Source organism: Pectinophora gossypiella, chromosome 28 (assembly GCF_024362695.1).
Source record: "Pectinophora gossypiella chromosome 28, ilPecGoss1.1, whole genome shotgun sequence".
NCBI lineage: Eukaryota > Metazoa > Arthropoda > Insecta > Lepidoptera > Gelechiidae > Pectinophora > Pectinophora gossypiella.
This window is the reverse complement of record NC_065431.1, coordinates 1,979,808-1,998,359: the sequence shown is the minus strand read 5'-3', so window position 1 is coordinate 1,998,359 and position 18,552 is coordinate 1,979,808. Positions and strand designations below refer to the sequence as shown.

The following is an 18,552-nucleotide window of genomic DNA, read 5'->3' as shown; positions in this document are numbered from 1 at the left end:
CTCTACCCCCTCCGGTTGATTGAGGGGAGGCCTGTGCCCAACAGTGGGACGTATATAGGCTATTTATGTTATGTGTTCTCTGAAATTTGGCCTGGCCCTCAGCACTCCCCATTTGTCCGGCTAAGTAGTCAATGCCGTCTGCGGGGTTAAAAAGGCATCTAAAAAAAGCAATACTGCAATTTGAAATTTGCGCATACAACAGTAAGTGCGCAATGCAAACAAATATCAAATAGCAATATTGCTTGTTAGATGAATAGTTTCGATGTGGCCTTTTTAACCCACGGGAAGCAAATCTAATACGTTACATCAAAAAGTAATTCAGACTGTGATTTTTAATTGTAAGATTTAATAATTTTTGTCAGCCAATGTCTTTAAATTTTCTGAAGGCAGTTAAAACGTAAGAAAAGAAAGTAATACCACTCTTTTTTTCTTGTATTTTGGGTTTCCTAAGCCACATTTTGCTGTCAGGAAAGTTCTCTCGAATGTTCGATATGCATTAGCTTCATCTTACCTTTTATATTGACTGTAGGGGTTTTAAGGTATTTGCTCACTTGATTTTTCGTTTCATTTGCGTCGTAACAAGATCCGAACGTGCTCTAATGTCGGTCGATAATTATGATTGCCAACACCCCGATACCGACCCCGCCCGCGTGGTCGACGATTTCCCTCATTTGGCGCTTACCGCTATCAACCCACTAGAGTCAATTAGTTTTTACAATATGATCCACTCAGACGACGCCCTGAGTTGAGGTTCGCGCCCAACCCTCAGACCTGTTGTCTTAAATTTTGTACCGGGTGAGTAGTTAATGCCATCTGCGGCAAATTTGCTGGGTTGGCAAAAAAAATATATTTTGTATAGTCTGTCATCTAGAAGGCCTCTGTGGTCTAGTGGTTGAACGTTGTGCTCACGATCCGGAGGTCCCGGGTTCGAATCCCGGTGGGTACAAATCACAAAAATCACTTTGTAATCCCTAGTTTGGTTAGGACATTACAGGCTGATCACCTGATTGTTCAAAAAGTAAGATGATCCGTGCTTCGGAAGGCACGTTAAGCCGTTGGTCCCGGTTATTACTTACTGACGTAAGTTAGTAGTCGTTACATGAGTCATGTCAGGGGCCCATGGTGGCTTAGTAATAACCCAGACACCAGGGTTGATGGGGTTGGTAATCCACCTCACAATCCACACGATAGAAGAAGAAGATCTAGAAATAAAAAACATCGAGTGAACAGGTCACTTTACTTTTCAAACAAGCGCCTGTCAAAAATATAACAGCGCAACCTATACTTGGGGCGACGGGGACGTTGCGTCATTTTTTCCCCAGGCGCTGACGGCTCTTTGATCCCAACCCCATTAGGCCGATTTAGTGGAGCAATCAGTGGGCGATTACGTGTGGAGTCGAGCCTGTAATTTGTAAGGTCGTTAGACGTTGATCAGTTGAAAATTGGTTACCTCCTCAAGGAAATTGGATTTAAATTAAATTCCAATTCTATGTACCTATTAGCTAGCCTTGGGTTGCAGGACGACCTCCGTGGTCCAGTGGTTGAGCGTTGGGCTCACGATCCGGAGGTCCCGGGTTCGAATCGCGGTGGGGACATATCACAAAAATCACTTTGTGATCCCTAGTTTGGTTAGGACATTACAGGCTGATCACCTGATTGTCCAAAAAGTAAGATGATCCGTGCTTCGGAAGGCACGTTGGTCCCGGTTACTACTTACTGATTTATTTAAGTTGTCGTAACATGAGCCATGTCAGGGGCCTTTGGCGGCTCAATAATAACCCTGACACCAGGGTTGATGAGGTTGGTAATTCACCTCACAATCCACACGATAGAAGAAGAAGCCTTGGGTTATATTGGTTTCCTTTTGTGATTGTATTAAACTTTTTGTCATCATCTCCCTAGCATTATCCCGTTTTTCACAGAGTCCGCTTACCTAACCTGAAGATTTGACAGGTCCGGATTTTTAAAGAAGCGACTGTCTGACCTTCTAAACCGCGAAGGGAAAACCAGCCCAAAACAGGTTAGGTTACACACCTTTGAAAGTGAATTTCTCAAGAATGTGGGTTTCCTCACGATGTTTTCCTTCACCGCTGAGCACGTGATAATCATTTATGATCCAAACATGAATTCGAAAACAAATTCGACAATCATTGGTTTAGGCCTGTGCTGGATTCGAACCTGCGACCTCTAAGTGAGAGGCAAGCGTTCTGCCAACTGGGCTACCACGACATGGATGTATTAAACTTTTTGTACGTGACTGATTATAGATTTGATATAAATGACATTAACTGCAAACAATTGGGTAGCGCTGAGGGCTCTCAACTGGTGCAAAAAATTAAGCCAACAGGCCTGAGGCTGCCTAGTTGGGCGCGAACCTCGTCAGTGTCCTCAGGGCGTCAACAGCCTATATCCCACTGCTGGGCACAGGCCTCCACTCAATTAATCGGAGAGGGAATTAAAAATAAAAAAAAGCTGAAGATCAGCGCCATAATCTAGCTACAGCTAGGCTAAGGCATTTGCTTAAATTCTATTGTTAATTACTACCACTTAAGAATATGTAATTATGTATTTTTTTGCCGAATAAATATTTTCTTTCTTTATCTGTCAAAGTTCGTAAGCTAGTGTTACGACTTTCATTAGCATAGTGATGTATCAGTCGATTAGGTCGATCGATTCTTTTCTATCCAACAGCGCTTAGTTCCTCTTACACGCCGGCGGGGTTTGTGTCGGGGTTGTGCATTTCTGCAATGTAAACTCATCCTGGGTTTTTTCCCCGCAGGTATGCAACGCGGCTTTAGAGGTTTACGTGCGTAGAGCTTACACTTCGTACGACATCACGTGTCTGCAGCACCTCGCGCTGTCCGGCGAGCTGGGCGTCGTGCACTTCCAGTTTGTGCTCCCCACAGGACATCCCAACAGGTACAGCGTACAGGGCATGGTACAAACTACCTAAAACGAATAACGCATATGGCATGAGGACGTGGAAATACTTATTACCCGATATATTGAATAAGTTACCTAAAGACAAACAAACGGACATACTTACGTGTAAACGTACTTTAAATAATGTATACTTGGGTTATAAAGATATAACGTAATGTTATGATATTATTGTAACGAGGGAGCAATTTTCATTTTAGGAGCAATTTTAGTTTTAGGCGGATGAGACGCACGTTATGTAAAAATGACGATTCAAAGTGTAACTGGATCGTTCTTCTTTTTATCAACAATGATCTGTCCTACGTTCTGATAAGTTGCATGTTTTAGAGTGCACAAGTTTGGATCCTTAACACTTTCAAGGACAGAACGTCTAATGACGTTCCGATTCCAAGGTGTCATACTATCTATTATGAACCGTCAATGACCCATAGTCTCTGCCCGTGAAAAGGTTAATAATAGAAATTAAGTTGTCACTTAAAGGTTACTTATTCCACTTACCCAGTGTCTCAGATATACTGTAGGAATCACAACACACATAATTCAAATTCAAAATTCAACATAATTTATTTCGGATTTAAATATCCATAGTGTGAATACAATTGTACTAGGTTCAAGATACATAATAAAATTCTGAAGACCAGATCTAAAACTAACGAAAAACATGTTGATTTTCCTATTTGACTTATTTATGAATTTTAATCAAGGAAAACGTAACAATAAGTAAAAAAAAATAAAAAAAAATAAAGCAAATAAAGAATATTGAATATTAAGTCAGAAATTTTGTCACGTTTTTCTATGACGTCATAGCGCGCTTTTTCATACAAATTCCATAGTAACTTCGTGTTTTGTCGTTTAGTAATAAGCAACTGATTTGACTAGTTGGAAATTGGCCTGTTCCGTGATCTCTGCCTACGGGAAACAGGCGCTATCTTATGTATGTGTGTTATAACCCAATTGTTTTATCCAACAGGATCCCCCTCAGCCAATCGGAGATCGAGCTGGCATCAGCTCAAGACCAGGAAGGGTGTCCCGCGGAGCTGAGCTCAGCGGCCCAGAGGAAGTGCCACCACCGCACCGGCGCTCTCGCCTCGTTCGAGAGCTTCGACCAGTTCACGCAGTACGCTGACGAGCTCCTCGACCTGGTGCACGACTTCGCCAGCTCCGCTACTGTCAGACGGGAGGTGAGTGGAATTGGAACCATTGGTCGTGAGGGTCGACGACCAACCTCACCAGCATCATCAATGATAATTAAAACACATAATAACGGGTGCTTACAGCGTTTAAAATAGGGATATGAGACTCCCGATATTTCGACACTGTTGCAAATGCCATGATCACGGGATGACTGATGAGATTGGAGTGGATGAGGTAGATCCATAATTTTCTACGGGCAGACATATCTGTCTACCCTCTTTCTTTGTCGCTTGTCTATGTATTTGATATTGGAATGTTCGGAACCATCTGAACTCGCACCAAACTCACTACGACAAACCGCACTCACTGTGCCACTGTTATTATGTGTTTTAATTATGATAATAACCGCGTAAACTTAAAACAATGTATGAACGCAATGATGTTCTATCGTGTGGGTTGTGAGGTGGATTACCAACCTCATCAACCCTGGTTTTGAAGCGTAATTGGCGAACGCAATGATGTTCTATCGTGTGGATCATGAGGTGGATTACTAACCTCATCAACCCTGGTTTTAAAGCGTAATTGTCGAACGCAATGATGTTCTATCGCGTGGGTTGTGAGGTGGATAACCAATCTCATCAACCCTGGTTTTGAAGCGTAATTGGCGAACGCAATGATGTTCTATACTATGATTCTAAATTGGTTGGTTAAACGAAGACAAAACTGTACAGCGCCATCTACAGCTTTTTTGGGCAACGTAGCCTGGCAAGTCCCTCAGTCTGCACCACTTGCGTTTCGATTTTGCTCCATATTGCGTTTGGTTAACTACAGATAACTTGTCAACAGGATCTGCAGGCTCTGCAGGAGGGCAGCGAGAGCCGAGACAGCACCAGCATCAACGTAGGTGACTACAAGGCCAACATCGACGCTGATGAAGTGGTGAGTCTGAAGAAAAGCCCACTTTTTAATCTTCTTCTATCGTGTGGGTTGTTAGGTGGATTACCAACTTCATCAACCCTGGTGTCAGGGTTATCATTGAGCCGCCAAAGGCCTGACATCGCTCATGTAACGACTACGTACTTTCATCAGTAAGTAGTAACCAGGACTAAGTAATTGCCTCTCACTTTGAGGTCGCTGGTTCAAATCCAGCACAGTTGTTTCGAACTCATGTTTGGATCATAGATTATCACGTGCTCAGCGGTCAAGGAAAACATCGTGAGGAAACCCACATTCCCGAGAAACGCATTTCGGAGGTGTGTGACCTAACCTGTATTGAGCTGGTTTTCCCCTCGCGGGTTGGAAGCTCAGACAGGCAGTCGCTTCTGTAAAAAAACCGTGTCAAATCTTCAGGTTAAGTAAGCGGACCCTGTGGAAAAACAGGATAATGCTAGGGAGATGATGTGATTCATCACACAGTGAACGTGTTTGTCTTTTTATACTGAAACCCTGACGTTGTCTACTGACAGCCCCTGGAGCCGATCCACATCCTAATGATCGGGGTCCGCGACACCGGTGAGACAGACGACAGCGCCGTCGCGAGACGCTTCGGTAACTTCTGTCGTGCGCACAGGCACGAGCTGCATCAGAAGCGTATACGCAGGATCACCTTCATGTCTCTTATCAAGTGAGTAGTTCTTATTGGAATGGTTACACACAATTTCTATAGGTCACCTGCAGATGGAGTGAAACTAGAAACTCAAATGTAGGCAGCACTGTTGAGTGTTCCTACACTGAACATATTGGACACATTGTTTGGTTTGGTGGTGTGTTGTGTGTGTGTTCTGTGTGTGTGTGTGTGTTGTGGGGTGTTCCTAAATTTTGATAGTTCTCCATACTGTCCAGCTAAAATTCCCCAAGTTCTTCACGTACCATACTCGCTACTGATTGATATTCTTATCGTGTGGGTTGTGAGGTGGAATACCAACCTAATCGACCCTAGTGTCAGGGTTATTACTGAGCTGCCAAAGGCCCCTGACATGGCTCATGTAACGACTACATACTTACATTAGCAAGTAGTAACCGGGACCAACGGCTTAACGTGCCTTCCGAAGCATGGATCATCTTACTTTCGGACAATCAGGTAATCAGCCTGTAATGTATTAACCAAACTAGGGATCACAAAGTGATTTTTGTGATATGTCCCCACCGGGATTCGAACTCAGGACCTCCGGATCGTGAGCTCAACGCTCAACCACTGGATCACGGAAGCACGGAGGCTGATTGATTTAACCCATTTCCTTGCAGACGTCAATTCCCCAAGTTCTTCACGTACCGCGCCCGCAACGATTTCACCGAGGACACGATCTACCGCCACCTGGAGCCGGCGTCCGCGTTCCAGCTGGAGCTGTACCGCATGAGGAGCTACGAGCTGGAGGCGCTGCCCACCAGCAACCAGAAGATGCACCTGTACCTCGGGAAGGCCAAGGTGAGTGGTAACTTGCCGGGAATGGGATTCAAAGACGAGATTAACTTCCGTATTGGGTAGTTTCCCAGGTCAAAGATAAATTGTGATATTCTGATTACTAAATAAAGACAGATCTAAAGGTGACAGAAAACGTTCCCTTTTTTATATTTAACTTATTTATGAATGTAATGAGGAGCTCGGTGGCGCAGCGGTTAACGCGCTCGGTCTGCGATTTTTGAAGTTAAGCAACTTTCGCAAAGGCCGGTCATAGGATGGGTGACCACAAAAAAAAGTTTTCATCTCGAGCTCCTCCGTGCTTCGGAAGGCACGTTAAGCCGTTGGTCCCGGCTGCATTAGCAGTCGTTAATAACCATCAATCCGCACTGGGCCCGCGTGATGGTTTAAGGCCCGATCTCCCTATCCATCCATAGGGAATGAAGGTCCGTGCCCCAGCAGTGGGGACGTTAATGGGCTGATGATGACTGTAATAATAAGTGCGACACATTGTCACGTTTTTCTATGACGTCACAGTGTGCTTTTTCATACAAATTCCATAGCAATTTCGTGTTTTGACGTTTAGTAAAAAGTAACTGATTTGACTAGTTGGAAACTATCCGTATTCTAGGATGTTCACTCTGGCCTTCCTTAACCCCGTCCTCAGTTAAGGCGATCTCAAATCCTTCAGCGAACTCAGCTCAAAATCAGCATTCTTAGAGCATAAGAGATTTAGCTCGAAAATATTGTGTTGTTTGCATGCAAGATTAAATATGAGGATGGTCTCCTCAGGTGAAGAAAGGGCAGGAGGTCACCGACTACCGGTTCTTCATCCGGTCCATCATCCGGCACCAGGACCTCATCACCAAGGAGGCCAGCTTCGAGTATCTGCAGAATGAGGGCGAAAGGTGAGCTGTCTCTTTTCATACAGGGTGTAATTACACCCTGTGTTCAAAATTTTGACCACTGAGCTGGATGATTCAGGTTACGATTCTAAGTTAACATCAAGTAGAATCCCGCCACAAAAACTTTTAAATCCTATTCTTTTCTTCTTTCACATTTTAACTGATTCGCACTTCTTTGATTTGTCTTGATAAGCTTTCTGGTGCTAAATGATATCCAGGGTCTGAAGATGGAGCTGCAAGTTGGACTCTGTTATTTCACTAATAAAATGATAACCATTTATGATCCAAAAATGAATTCGAAAATGGGATTTGAACCTGCAACCACACAGTTAGAGTCATATGTTCTTTCAACTGCAGTCCATGGTACATGGTTGAAGATATTTCCGTACAAAAATGACAAAAATCTAGTTTTTTCATTTAGCCAAAACTGTTTATTGACAGCATATTTTTGATAATTCTTACCGCGTTTAAAGCAGGGATATGAGACTCCCGATATTTCGACACTGTTGCAAGTGCCATGATCACGGGATGACTGATGAGATTGGAGTGGAAGAACCCGTTATTATGTGTTTTAATTCTGATAATAACCGCGAGAACTTACAACCTGTATAGCCGGGGAAAAGAAGCTGCAAGAAAAACCTCGGCACAGGGCCCATGGAAATGAAACGCCTATTGCAGTTCTTACAATACTACATACCTACCTACCTATAGCTAAATACATGTTAACAATTCGTCAGTTATATTTTTGAATGCGGTCTTAGTATTAATTACTGTTTCATGAGCTATTCAGTTATATAGGTTTTGTTAGTGATGGATATTTGGACCACTTTTGGTAAATCTCCTTTGATCCATAATAATTAATGCACTCAGGGTGCTGTTGGAAGCGATGGACGAACTAGAGGTGGCATTCTCCCACCCACTGGCCAAGAGGACCGACTGCAACCACATCTTCCTCAACTTCGGACCCACCGTCATCATGGACCCTGCCAAGGTACGCTGATAATAAAATCATCATCACTAATTGCTTTGCCCTCTGGGTAATTTTTCACTGAACCCTGGCCTTTTTTGGTGAGCTGCGGCACCCATATACCTTTGTTTTCCAACTAAATATTAATGTGTGTATATTTTAATGTTGTAAATGTATATGTGTGTCGTCGGTTTTACCTAAATAAACTTTTTTATTGTTATTATTATTAATTTAAGAGCCACGCTCTTGTCGGTGTAGCATTCTCGATTCTTGTCTATCAAAGGCCAATTCCTTCACTTCCTTATAAGACACGACGTTCGCCTTCTCTTTAATCAAGAAGAGCTTACATGGAACACCATGTAACCATGTGAGCTTACATGGTGTTTCATGAAATGGTCGAACGCATCATCAAATGATCAATTCTAAGATATGGCCAAGACATATCTATCTGCTCAGCCTGTACCAACTCACGCTGCTGCACAGTGGTTTGGTGGAAGATTCATTCACAATTCAATCCTTCGGGCAAATCTGGGGCCAAGAGAAAACCCATCAAAGGTAAAAAAAATATATTTAATGATAATTATTTTCCCATCAGATTGAAGAGTCGGTGCTGGGCATGGTGATGCGGTACGGACCTCGGTTGTGGAAACTGCGCGTCTTGCAGGCCGAGATTCGATTCACGCTCAGAATTGGTGAGTATTGCTGCTGGGATTCTCTTAAAATGCATAAATGGTTTTGTCATAATTTTAATTATCATAATCCTTTTTGCATAACGTTTTTAAGCATAATAGTACTTTCCCATAATAACATCTAAGAATACTGGTTTGTTAGGTATAACTTATTTTTGGACTAATATTGGTTAACAGCCTCCGTGGTCTAGTGGTAAGAGCGTTAGGCTCACGATCTGGAGGTCCGGGTTCGATTCCCGATGGGGACATTGTCGAAATCACTTTGTGAGACTGTCCTTTGTTTGGAAAGGACTTTTCAGGCTTGAATCACCTGATTGTCCGAAAAAGTAAGTTGATTCCGTGCTTCGGAGGGCACGTTAAGCCGTTGGTCCCGGCTATTAGCCGTAAAAACACCTCCACCAACCCGCAGTGGAGCAGCGTGGTGGAGTATGCTCCATACCCTCTCCGGTTGATTGAGAGGAGGCCTGTGCCCAGCAGTGGGACGTATATAGGCTATTTATGTTATGTTAATATTGGTTGGTATAAATTTGATTCGCATATAAATAGGTATCCATAATTTCTTTTTTAGAATAATAGTGTTTTGTCATAATTTTTACAAGGCATAACAGTAGGTTAGGGTGCGGCGGGGGTGGCCCTTGGGCCACCCCTACGCCGCCAGCATGTTTATCTTACACACAAAAAGTATACTGAATGATGACCAACAGCATGAAATAGAGTCAAAAAATATAAAAAGTCACAATCATGAACCAAATGCAGCCTAGGAAAAAATAAGTTTCGGAAATGTTCAAAGTTGTGCCAAAGCTTTTCTCATTCGGAGTATAGTTTTTATGCTTATAATAATTATGCTTATATATCATTATTGCCATTAATTATTATGCTTACAGTAGTTATGAGTTTCAAATTTATGCTTAAAAAGTTATGACAAATGAATACTATGCGTAACTAATAATAGGACAAGTAACATTATGCCATGGTAAATTATTACATAAACTTTTATGCGTTAAAATAGAGAACCATTGTTGCTTCTTCTCAATAAATCACAAGAGGCAGAGGTAGATTGTGTTGGACTGTATACACACAGCCAGCTATGTTTAGGCCCCATGTAATATGACACAAGCCTATTGCCATTAACTGGGCACGATTCCTGGATACCACGTGATATCAATTATCTATGGTCCAAACAGAATTCAAACTTATTTATTATTATTTATTTTTATTAAAAATAAGTACAGTACTTAATACAATTTTTTACAGTTGACGGTGCAACGAAAACCAACTTTGGTTTGTCCGTACACCGACATTCACCATCGTTGCTTCCAATTTGCAACGTAATATCATGCTCGAACAAATACAATAAATAAATAACATGTAGCTAGGAACTTATACACTTGCAAGCGAAGTACACAAAAACTAGTTCGCTGCATCAGCTTCACCCCGCGCGTCACACATAACTACCGGACAGCGCGACACACAGGAAGTCTTTGCGGTTTCTCTAATATTCGTCCTGGTTTGAGAAATGGTGCTTTAAAACACATAATAATGGGTTCTTATCGCGTTTACAGCAGGGATATTATGTGTTTATGCGTTATGCGTTATTATGTGTGATAATAACCGCGTAAACTTAAAACAATGATGCTTTAGTTTGTATTTAATGTTAAGTTCAGTGAACTCGAATTTAGTGGTTTAGAGCCCAAGCTGAGATTTTGAGCCATGACTAGGATGTAAGGCATACGTACTTCGTACAGGCATATCACGGATTTGCACGGAAAAAAATGTTTGTCTTACATACATTTAAAACGGCCTATACACTTCCCCCTTCTGAGCACAGGCCTCCCCTCAATCAACCGCAGGGGATATGGAGCATACTCCAACACGCTGCTCCAATGCGGGTTGGTGGAGGTGTTTTTACGGCTAATAGCCGGGAGCAACGGCTTAACGTGTCTTCCGAAGCACGGAATCAGGGACAATCAGGTGATTCAAGCCTGAAAAGTCCTTACCAAACAAAGGACAGTCTCACAAAGTGATTTCGACAATGTCCCCATCGGGAATCGTACCCGGACCTTCAGATCGTGAGCCTAACGCTCTAACCACTAGACCACGGATGCTGTTATTTATTTGTGTTATATTTTTTAATATTATGTTTTGTCCTTCAGGCCCTGGAGCGCCCACAAAGAATGTCCGCCTGTGCCTGTCGAACGGCTCGGGATATTCCCTGGATGTGTATACTTACGAGGAGGTGTCTGACCCCAGGACCGGAGTGGTGAGTCCGATTCAATTCCAAACACTTTATTGCACGTCTAATCTAGCCTAAAGTGTCTTCTGGGCAAAGGCCTCCCTCCAATTCTTCTAGGATACTCCCTGAAGTGCTTCCTCGGGCCAGCCTTTCAGGTTAGCATCCAAATCGTCGCGCCATCTCCGCCTCGGTCTGTCACGCCTGCGTCTGTCTTAACTCGGAGACCATTCTGTGGTGATCTTAGCTCACAGGACGTTAGGCATCCGACAGACGTGACGTGTATTGCTTGTAAACACAACATAAAGGACGATTAGCTGGTGATATAACTTACCAACTTAGAAGTTGAACTAAGCACTGTTGGATAGAAAATAATCGTGATTTCGTGTTTTGACGTTTAGCAAAAAGTAACTGATTTGACTAGTTGGAAACTACCATTTTTATCATGTATTCACCGGATTTATCATGTACCAATACATTGTCCTCAGATAATGTTCCAGTCGTACGGCCCAAAACAAGGTCCCATGCATGGTCTGCCGATCTCCACGCCATACGTCACCAAAGACTATCTGCAGCAGAAGAGATTCCTGGTAAGTAAACAAACAATAAACAGCCTGAACAGGCTGTTAGTGACAGCGTACTGAAAACTTTGATGGATAATTCAAACCATGATTCTCAGTTGATATCAAGTGGAATTTTCCTCAGTATTTGTTACTATGTCACTTACACCCTGTACAAGTACATACAATTAGCCATACAAGTAGATAGGGTGTTAGCGACTTCGTAACAAATACTGAGGCGATTGATTCAGATCATGATTCTGAGTTGATTTTAAGTCCTTCCTGTCCGAAAATTCATGACAATTTTAGTGTTTTTTAAAATTATTTTCAGTTAGGATAATTCCGCTTGATATCAACTGAGAAGAAAGAAGATTGGTTTAAAACCAGACCTTAAGTTATTTGCGTGGTTTTTGCAAATTTTAAAAAGATTGTAATTAACTGTATTCAATATATTTCCATCAACAGGCGACGTCCCAAGGCACGACGTACGTTTACGATATCCCGGACATGTTCAGACAGATCGTCGAGAAGAGATGGAGGGAGTGCATCGAGGATGGCAGCGTTGATGGTACGTTATACATACAGGGTTGTGGGCTACGGTGGTGGCTGATATATTTATGTTTTGTTCAAATCACATACCTCCGAAAATGCATTTCTCGGAAATGTGGGGTGAGTTGAAGAAAAGAGAACCGGAGAGGAAATATGATTGCCCACCTGATACGACACGATTCATTTATAACAAACATTATAGAAGGAAAAATTGAAGGGAAGAGAGGAAGGGGTTAGACCTAGGATAACATTTATGAAACAAATAAAAGAGAAGGTGCAGGTCGTGACGTATCGGGAGGTGAAGGTTTTGGCGGGAAGAAGAGAGGAATGGCGGTTACTCCACCGACAAGAGCGCAGCTCTTAAATAAAGAGAGAGAGAGTGGGTTTCCTCACGATGTTTTTCTTCACCGCTGAGCACCGTAAAATATCTCCGCAAACCCGCAGTGGAACTTCTTGGGAATGTGGATTTCCTTAACGGCTGTGCACGTGTTATGATCCAAACATGAATTCTGAAACAAATTTGACGACGCGACATCATCATCATCAGCCCATTAACGTCCCCACTGCTGGGGCACGGGCCTTCCCTATGGATGGATAGGGAGATCGGGCCCTAACCATCACGCGGGCCCAGTGCGGAGTGATGGTTATTAACGACTGCTAATGCAGCCGGGACCAACGGCTTAACATGCATTCCGAAGCACGGAGGAGCTCGAGATGAAAACTTTTTTTTTGTGGTCACCCATCCTGTGACCGGCCTTTGCGAAAGTTGCTTAACTTCAACAATCGCGCGTTTACCGCTGCGCCACCGAGCTCCTCCGTACGACGCGACATAGTGCAATCTAATCATTTGCGTGTGTGTTACTACAGGTCCCCCTCCGGATACGGTTATGTCTAGCGTGGAGCTGGTGGTGGAACCTGATGGTGAACGCAGGGTGGTGGAGGTCACCAGGCTACCAGGACAGAACACTGTAAGTTTAGTGTATAACACTGTAAAATTAGGACCCAAGATGTCACTTAGAAGTAAATTTAAAGAAATTAATATTTTAACTTTGGCATCACAATATATCTTTAAAAACTTAATATATATATAAAAAAACATATAGGATTATTTGCAAAAAATAGCGATCGGCACATTGTTAATACCAGGAATAAAAATAAACTTGCTTTACAAGTCAGTCGATTACATAAGATTACTAAATCTTTTAAGGGGCAATGTATACGTTTTTACAATAAGATTCCCATTGACATTCAGAATTTGCCTTTCAATTGTTTTAAGACAGTAGTTAAACAAAAACTTTACAAAAAAGGTTATTATAAAGTTAGTGATTATTTAGAAGATATGAATGCATGGGATTAACTGTCTGAGAACTGATATTAGGCAGCTAAATTACTCAATTGTATACCAATATTTTATGTTTATTTTTATTTTTTTAAAGAACGTCTAGGGCCCTGTACCGAGGCTTTTCTTGCAGCTTCTTTTCCCCGGCTATACAGGTTGTGAGAAGCTGCAGTAGTTTTAGGCGGATGAGACGTTCGTTATGTAAAAATTGACGATTCAAAGTGTAACTATGTTACCTACTGAATAAATGTGGGATGGGGCATGAAGAAAACGATTACTATTTCTAATAAACTTTGTTTATTTTGCAACGTTGTATGAGTTTTTACTTTTCCGTTATTCAAAAACACCCGTTCGCCATATCTCTGTCATTCTGCCATCCTTTTCTCTCTCGCTCACTCGTCGCTCTCTTTCACACACTTTGCGTTACGTTTCATTCAGCCTATCATTCCTACACTCGGCCATCCTGCTCTCAGTCTGTCCTCAGACTGACACATTCTGATATTACATTTAATAACAACTTTTATACACAAATAACTACTACTTGACAAACATCTTTGTTGTAAATGAAATAATAAAATCAATAACTTTTTGAACAAACTTTAGAAATAATTATCTGTTAAACTTAACATCACTACTTACACTATCTTTAAACACACTGTAGAAATAATATGATATCTTAAACTACCCCTTAACATCTTATTACAACATACCTACTAGAAAAAAAAAAACAAAATAAGTAACTTAAACACCTGAACCTTGAAATAAAATTAACTAAATAAAGACACTATCAAATAACACCATTCTGGATCATAGTCACTTCGTTTATAGTCTTTTTCAGAGTACCAACCAGGTCTCCTTCTTCAAACATCCGTATTTTCTTTCTCTTTCTGTCAAATGCCCTTTCATTTTCTTCGTGTACCTTTCGTAGTCCTCCTATGTACTTCTGTCTTTTCTTCCTGTTAAATATCTTATTGTCTTCCTCTTGTACTTTTAGTTTTAGCACCTTATCTTGTACACTTTTGTCCATGCATTCTTTCTTGTTATTTTTATCAAACAATTGACAACATTCCAGATTCTGTTTTATCTTCATAGGCCTGTAGTTGTCAGTCACTTCTGGTACTACTGGAACTTCGGTAACCTGTTGCTCATCACGGGCAGGTAGACACCGTAAAGTCAACTTATTATCATGTGGCATAATCTTAATATCACCAGCATCAATCACAACTGTAGTATTAGCCAGAAAAGGTTGTCCTAAAATGGCCTGATACGGTATAGCAGTGTCCGGTATTACGTGGAACACCACATCAAAAGCATACCCGTCCATTTCCATACTAGTTGTCAACTTGCCATGAGAATACACCTTTGTAGAACCAACTCCTGATATTGTCATATTTTCATCTTCACAACACTTTAGTCCGAGCTTAGAATACGTATCACTCGTTATGAGATTAATGTCACTGCCGGTATCGATCAAACATTGTACTTCTTCTTCACAAATGCGCGATAATTTAAGCGATTTATTCGAAAGTCCACTTTTGAAAACACTAAGTACCGTTGCCGCCTTTGACGTCTGATTTGACGTTGACATTTCTTCATTCGTGTCCGCGTGACTTCGTTCATTCCATTCATTCGCGATCGGAGCGCCCTCTTGCGACTGCACGTATAAAGCTTGCCTATGGAATTCACGCCCACCATCATGGCGACTTGTCGAAGCCGTAGAATTTGTCACGTGATTTATCTTGCAATCTCTGCTTATGTGGCCGAAACTATTGCACTTAAAGCACTTCACGCCTTTCGGACACGCAATAGCCCCATGATCTTGATCGCCGCACTTATAACAATGCTGCCCCTTCACAGATTTTTTACTTTCAAATCGATCCATGCTTGTAGACATCCTTTGGTTTCCTTCACCTTCATAACGTTTCTTCATCTTCTCTTTCATAGTTTCATACAACATTAACTTCTCTTTCAATGCACCATACGTAACTACACCGTACAAAATAGCTTTGTTCATTTCATGATCGGTAATTCCGTCAATTATGTACTGAATGGCTACATAATCCGGGAATTTCGCCCTACGGCCCAATTCTTTCATAGTCAGCATGTACTGATAGTATGTCTCGTTCTTGCGCTTTTTCCGTGCACTCATAATCTCGTGCATTTCCTTACAATTTTCTATGGAGTCTGGAAATTCCTTTTGTAACGCATTCTTCAGTTCTTCATATGATTTAAACGGTTTTTCGGACCTCAACCATAGCTCCGCGGTACCAACCAATGATCGTCGCGCTATAATTAACTTCTGCTGCGCGGTCCATGAGAATATCTCGGCGTTATCTTCAATATCCTGCGCCCATTTAGCGGATGAATAGGTTTTATCTTCGGCGCTAAACTTCGGAATAACATCGGCCATTGTACACAAATTCCCCGTACTCATAAATGTAAATTCACCTCTTTCTTCTTTCGTCTTCAACATCTTTCGTCTTATTTCTTCTTTTATTTTCTTATTACTTCGCAAAACACCTTTAATGCTCAGTAAACACCTTTAATACGTCGTAAATCTTCTTTTCATCTTAAATTTTCATAACCTTTTTCCGTCTCGTGCCTGGTAATCTTCTTCAAACTTGGTAATCGTCAACTATATGCCCATCCCGGAGGGGCCCCCAAAAATTGTGGGATGGGGCATGAAGAAAACGATTACTATTTCTAATAAACTTTGTTTATTTTGCAACGTTGTATGAGTTTTTACTTTTCCGTTATTCAAAAACACCCGTTCGCCATATCTCTGTCATTCTGCCATCCTTTTCTCTCTCGCTCACTCGTCGCTCTCTTTCACACACTTTGCGTTACGTTTCATTCAGCCTATCATTCCTACATAAATATATTTTTGAATTTGAATATTTCGCGTCTACCGCTTCACTGATACTTCGTTTTTTTTGACGTGGCTTATTTTATTTATTTAGATAGGTATACCAACAGTACACATATTGTAAAGTTATAAAATGCAAGTCTTAAATTAGTTTATGTACGGTCACGAGTACTAATATGTATACACTTTGCAACCATGTCACATTAACTTTTTTGACTGTATGTGTGTGAACAGCCTCCGTGGTCTAGTGGTTAGAGTGTTAGGCTCACGATCTGGAGGTCCGGGTTCATAGTCGAAATCACTTTGTGAGACTGTCCTTCGTTTGGTAAGGACTTTTCAAGCTTGAATCACCTGATAGTCCGGAAAGTAAGATGATTCCGTGCTTGGGAGGGCACGTTAAGCCGTTGGTCCCGGATATTAGCCGTAAAAACACTTCCACCAACCCGCGTTGGAGCAGCGTGGTGGAGTATGCTTCATACCCCCTCCGGTTGATTGAGGGGAGGCCTGTGCCCAGCAGTGGGACGTATATAGGCTGTTTATGTTATGTTATATATGTGTGTAATGTACATTGTATGTGTTACCCCCACAGGTTGGCATGGTCGCTTGGCGCATGACCCTCTTCACGCCAGAGGTCCCCAGAGGTCGCGACATGATCCTGATCGCCAACGACCTCACACACTACATGGGGTCGTTTGGACCTCAAGAGGACTGGGTTTATTACCGCGCTTCGCAGTACGCTAGGGAGCTTAAGATTCCAAGGGTAAGTTTCAATCAATCAATCAATAATACTTTATTGCACAACGACATATACAAAGGACATAAACATGAATAAAAACATAAGTACTACAATAGGCGGCCTTATTTCTAAATAGCAATTTCTACCAGGCAACCTTAGGGTGAAAGAAGTTAAAAAAAAAACAAAAAGAAGAAGAAGTTAAGTTTAGTTAGTTTAGAAGTTTCGTATTTATTATAATTAAAACACATAATTTCGTATTTATTGTTTTAAACAACGGTATATCAATTTTTCCATTTCAATTTTTTTTTTTTTTAATTTTTACCATTTTCCTCACCTTATGGTCTGGATGAAATCGCTTGGCCCTTGGCGGCGCAATAGTAACCCTGACACCAGGGTTGACGAGGCTGGTACTACACCTCACAACCCACACGATAGAAGAAGAAGAATTGTAGATGTGCAGTGGGTCTAAAAAGTCCACATTGAAGTATCATCTTCCTAGCGTTGTCCCATTTTCCACAGGGTCCGCTTACCTAACTTAGATCATTGACCAAAGTTCGTCGCCAGCGCCCTTTTTAAATAAATAATAGTAAATCTTTATTCCAAATAACCATTGACTCATATGTGTTAGTAAATGACTTATTTATAGTGTTAGTATAAAATAAAAATAACATACAATATCAAAAACTTATAATTATGAGATTAAACGAACTTACCTGTAAGTGAAGTTCTATCTCAATTATACGAAGCTCCTTGTTCGACGCTCCTTGTTTTTGTGACGATGCTGGAGCATTAAGACGTAGACTACATTGTTAATACCTCTCGAACAAGGAGCGAGTATAATACATTTGGGTGCGTGCAGCCCACTGCAGCGACGCAAAGAGAGCATTTTTCGTATTATGGGTAGAGTATTCATAGTTACATAATTCATATTTAAAATTCGCTAATAAGTCGGTACGAAAACACAGAGCCTTGGTTGGTAGCCCAGTTGGTAGAACGCTTGCCTCTCACTTTGAGGTAGCAGGTTCGAATCCAGCACAGGCCTACACCAACGATTATCGATTTGTTTTAGAATTCATGTTTGGATCATAAATGATTATCACGTGATCAGCGGTGAAGGAAATCATCGTGAGGAAATCCACATTTCCGAGAAATGCATTTTCGGAGGTGACCTAGCCTGTATTGGGCTGGTTTTCCCTTCGCGGGTTAGAAGTTCAGACAGGCAGTCGCTTCTATAAAAGA

The 18,552-nt window shown here is 41.6% G+C and overlaps 1 protein-coding gene across 12 annotated transcripts in view; it reads left to right on the top strand.

The window, feature by feature from the left end:
* LOC126379097 (acetyl-CoA carboxylase) overlaps window positions 1–18,552 on the top strand; it is a 255,256-nt gene that overhangs the window by 72,421 nt on the left and 164,283 nt on the right. For 11 of the 12 annotated variants that reach the window (XR_007568241.1, XR_007568242.1, XM_050027668.1 and 8 more), the window contains 13 exons: window positions 2,780–2,919; window positions 3,911–4,121; window positions 4,921–5,013; window positions 5,541–5,698; window positions 6,319–6,499; window positions 7,265–7,380; window positions 8,248–8,368; window positions 8,940–9,036; window positions 11,187–11,293; window positions 11,752–11,853; window positions 12,289–12,391; window positions 13,240–13,340; window positions 17,167–17,337. Coding sequence is in view for 10 of the 12 variants with exons in the window: in XM_050027668.1 (XP_049883625.1) it covers window positions 2,780–2,919; window positions 3,911–4,121; window positions 4,921–5,013; window positions 5,541–5,698; window positions 6,319–6,499; window positions 7,265–7,380; window positions 8,248–8,368; window positions 8,940–9,036; window positions 11,187–11,293; window positions 11,752–11,853; window positions 12,289–12,391; window positions 13,240–13,340; window positions 17,167–17,337 (1,701 nt within the window). In the remaining 2 variants the exon portion in view is untranslated. The remainder of the gene's footprint in view (window positions 1–2,779; window positions 2,920–3,910; window positions 4,122–4,920; window positions 5,014–5,540; window positions 5,699–6,318; window positions 6,500–7,264; window positions 7,381–8,247; window positions 8,369–8,939; window positions 9,037–11,186; window positions 11,294–11,751; window positions 11,854–12,288; window positions 12,392–13,239; window positions 13,341–17,166; window positions 17,338–18,552) is intronic. The other variant, XM_050027669.1, reaches the window with a different exon arrangement.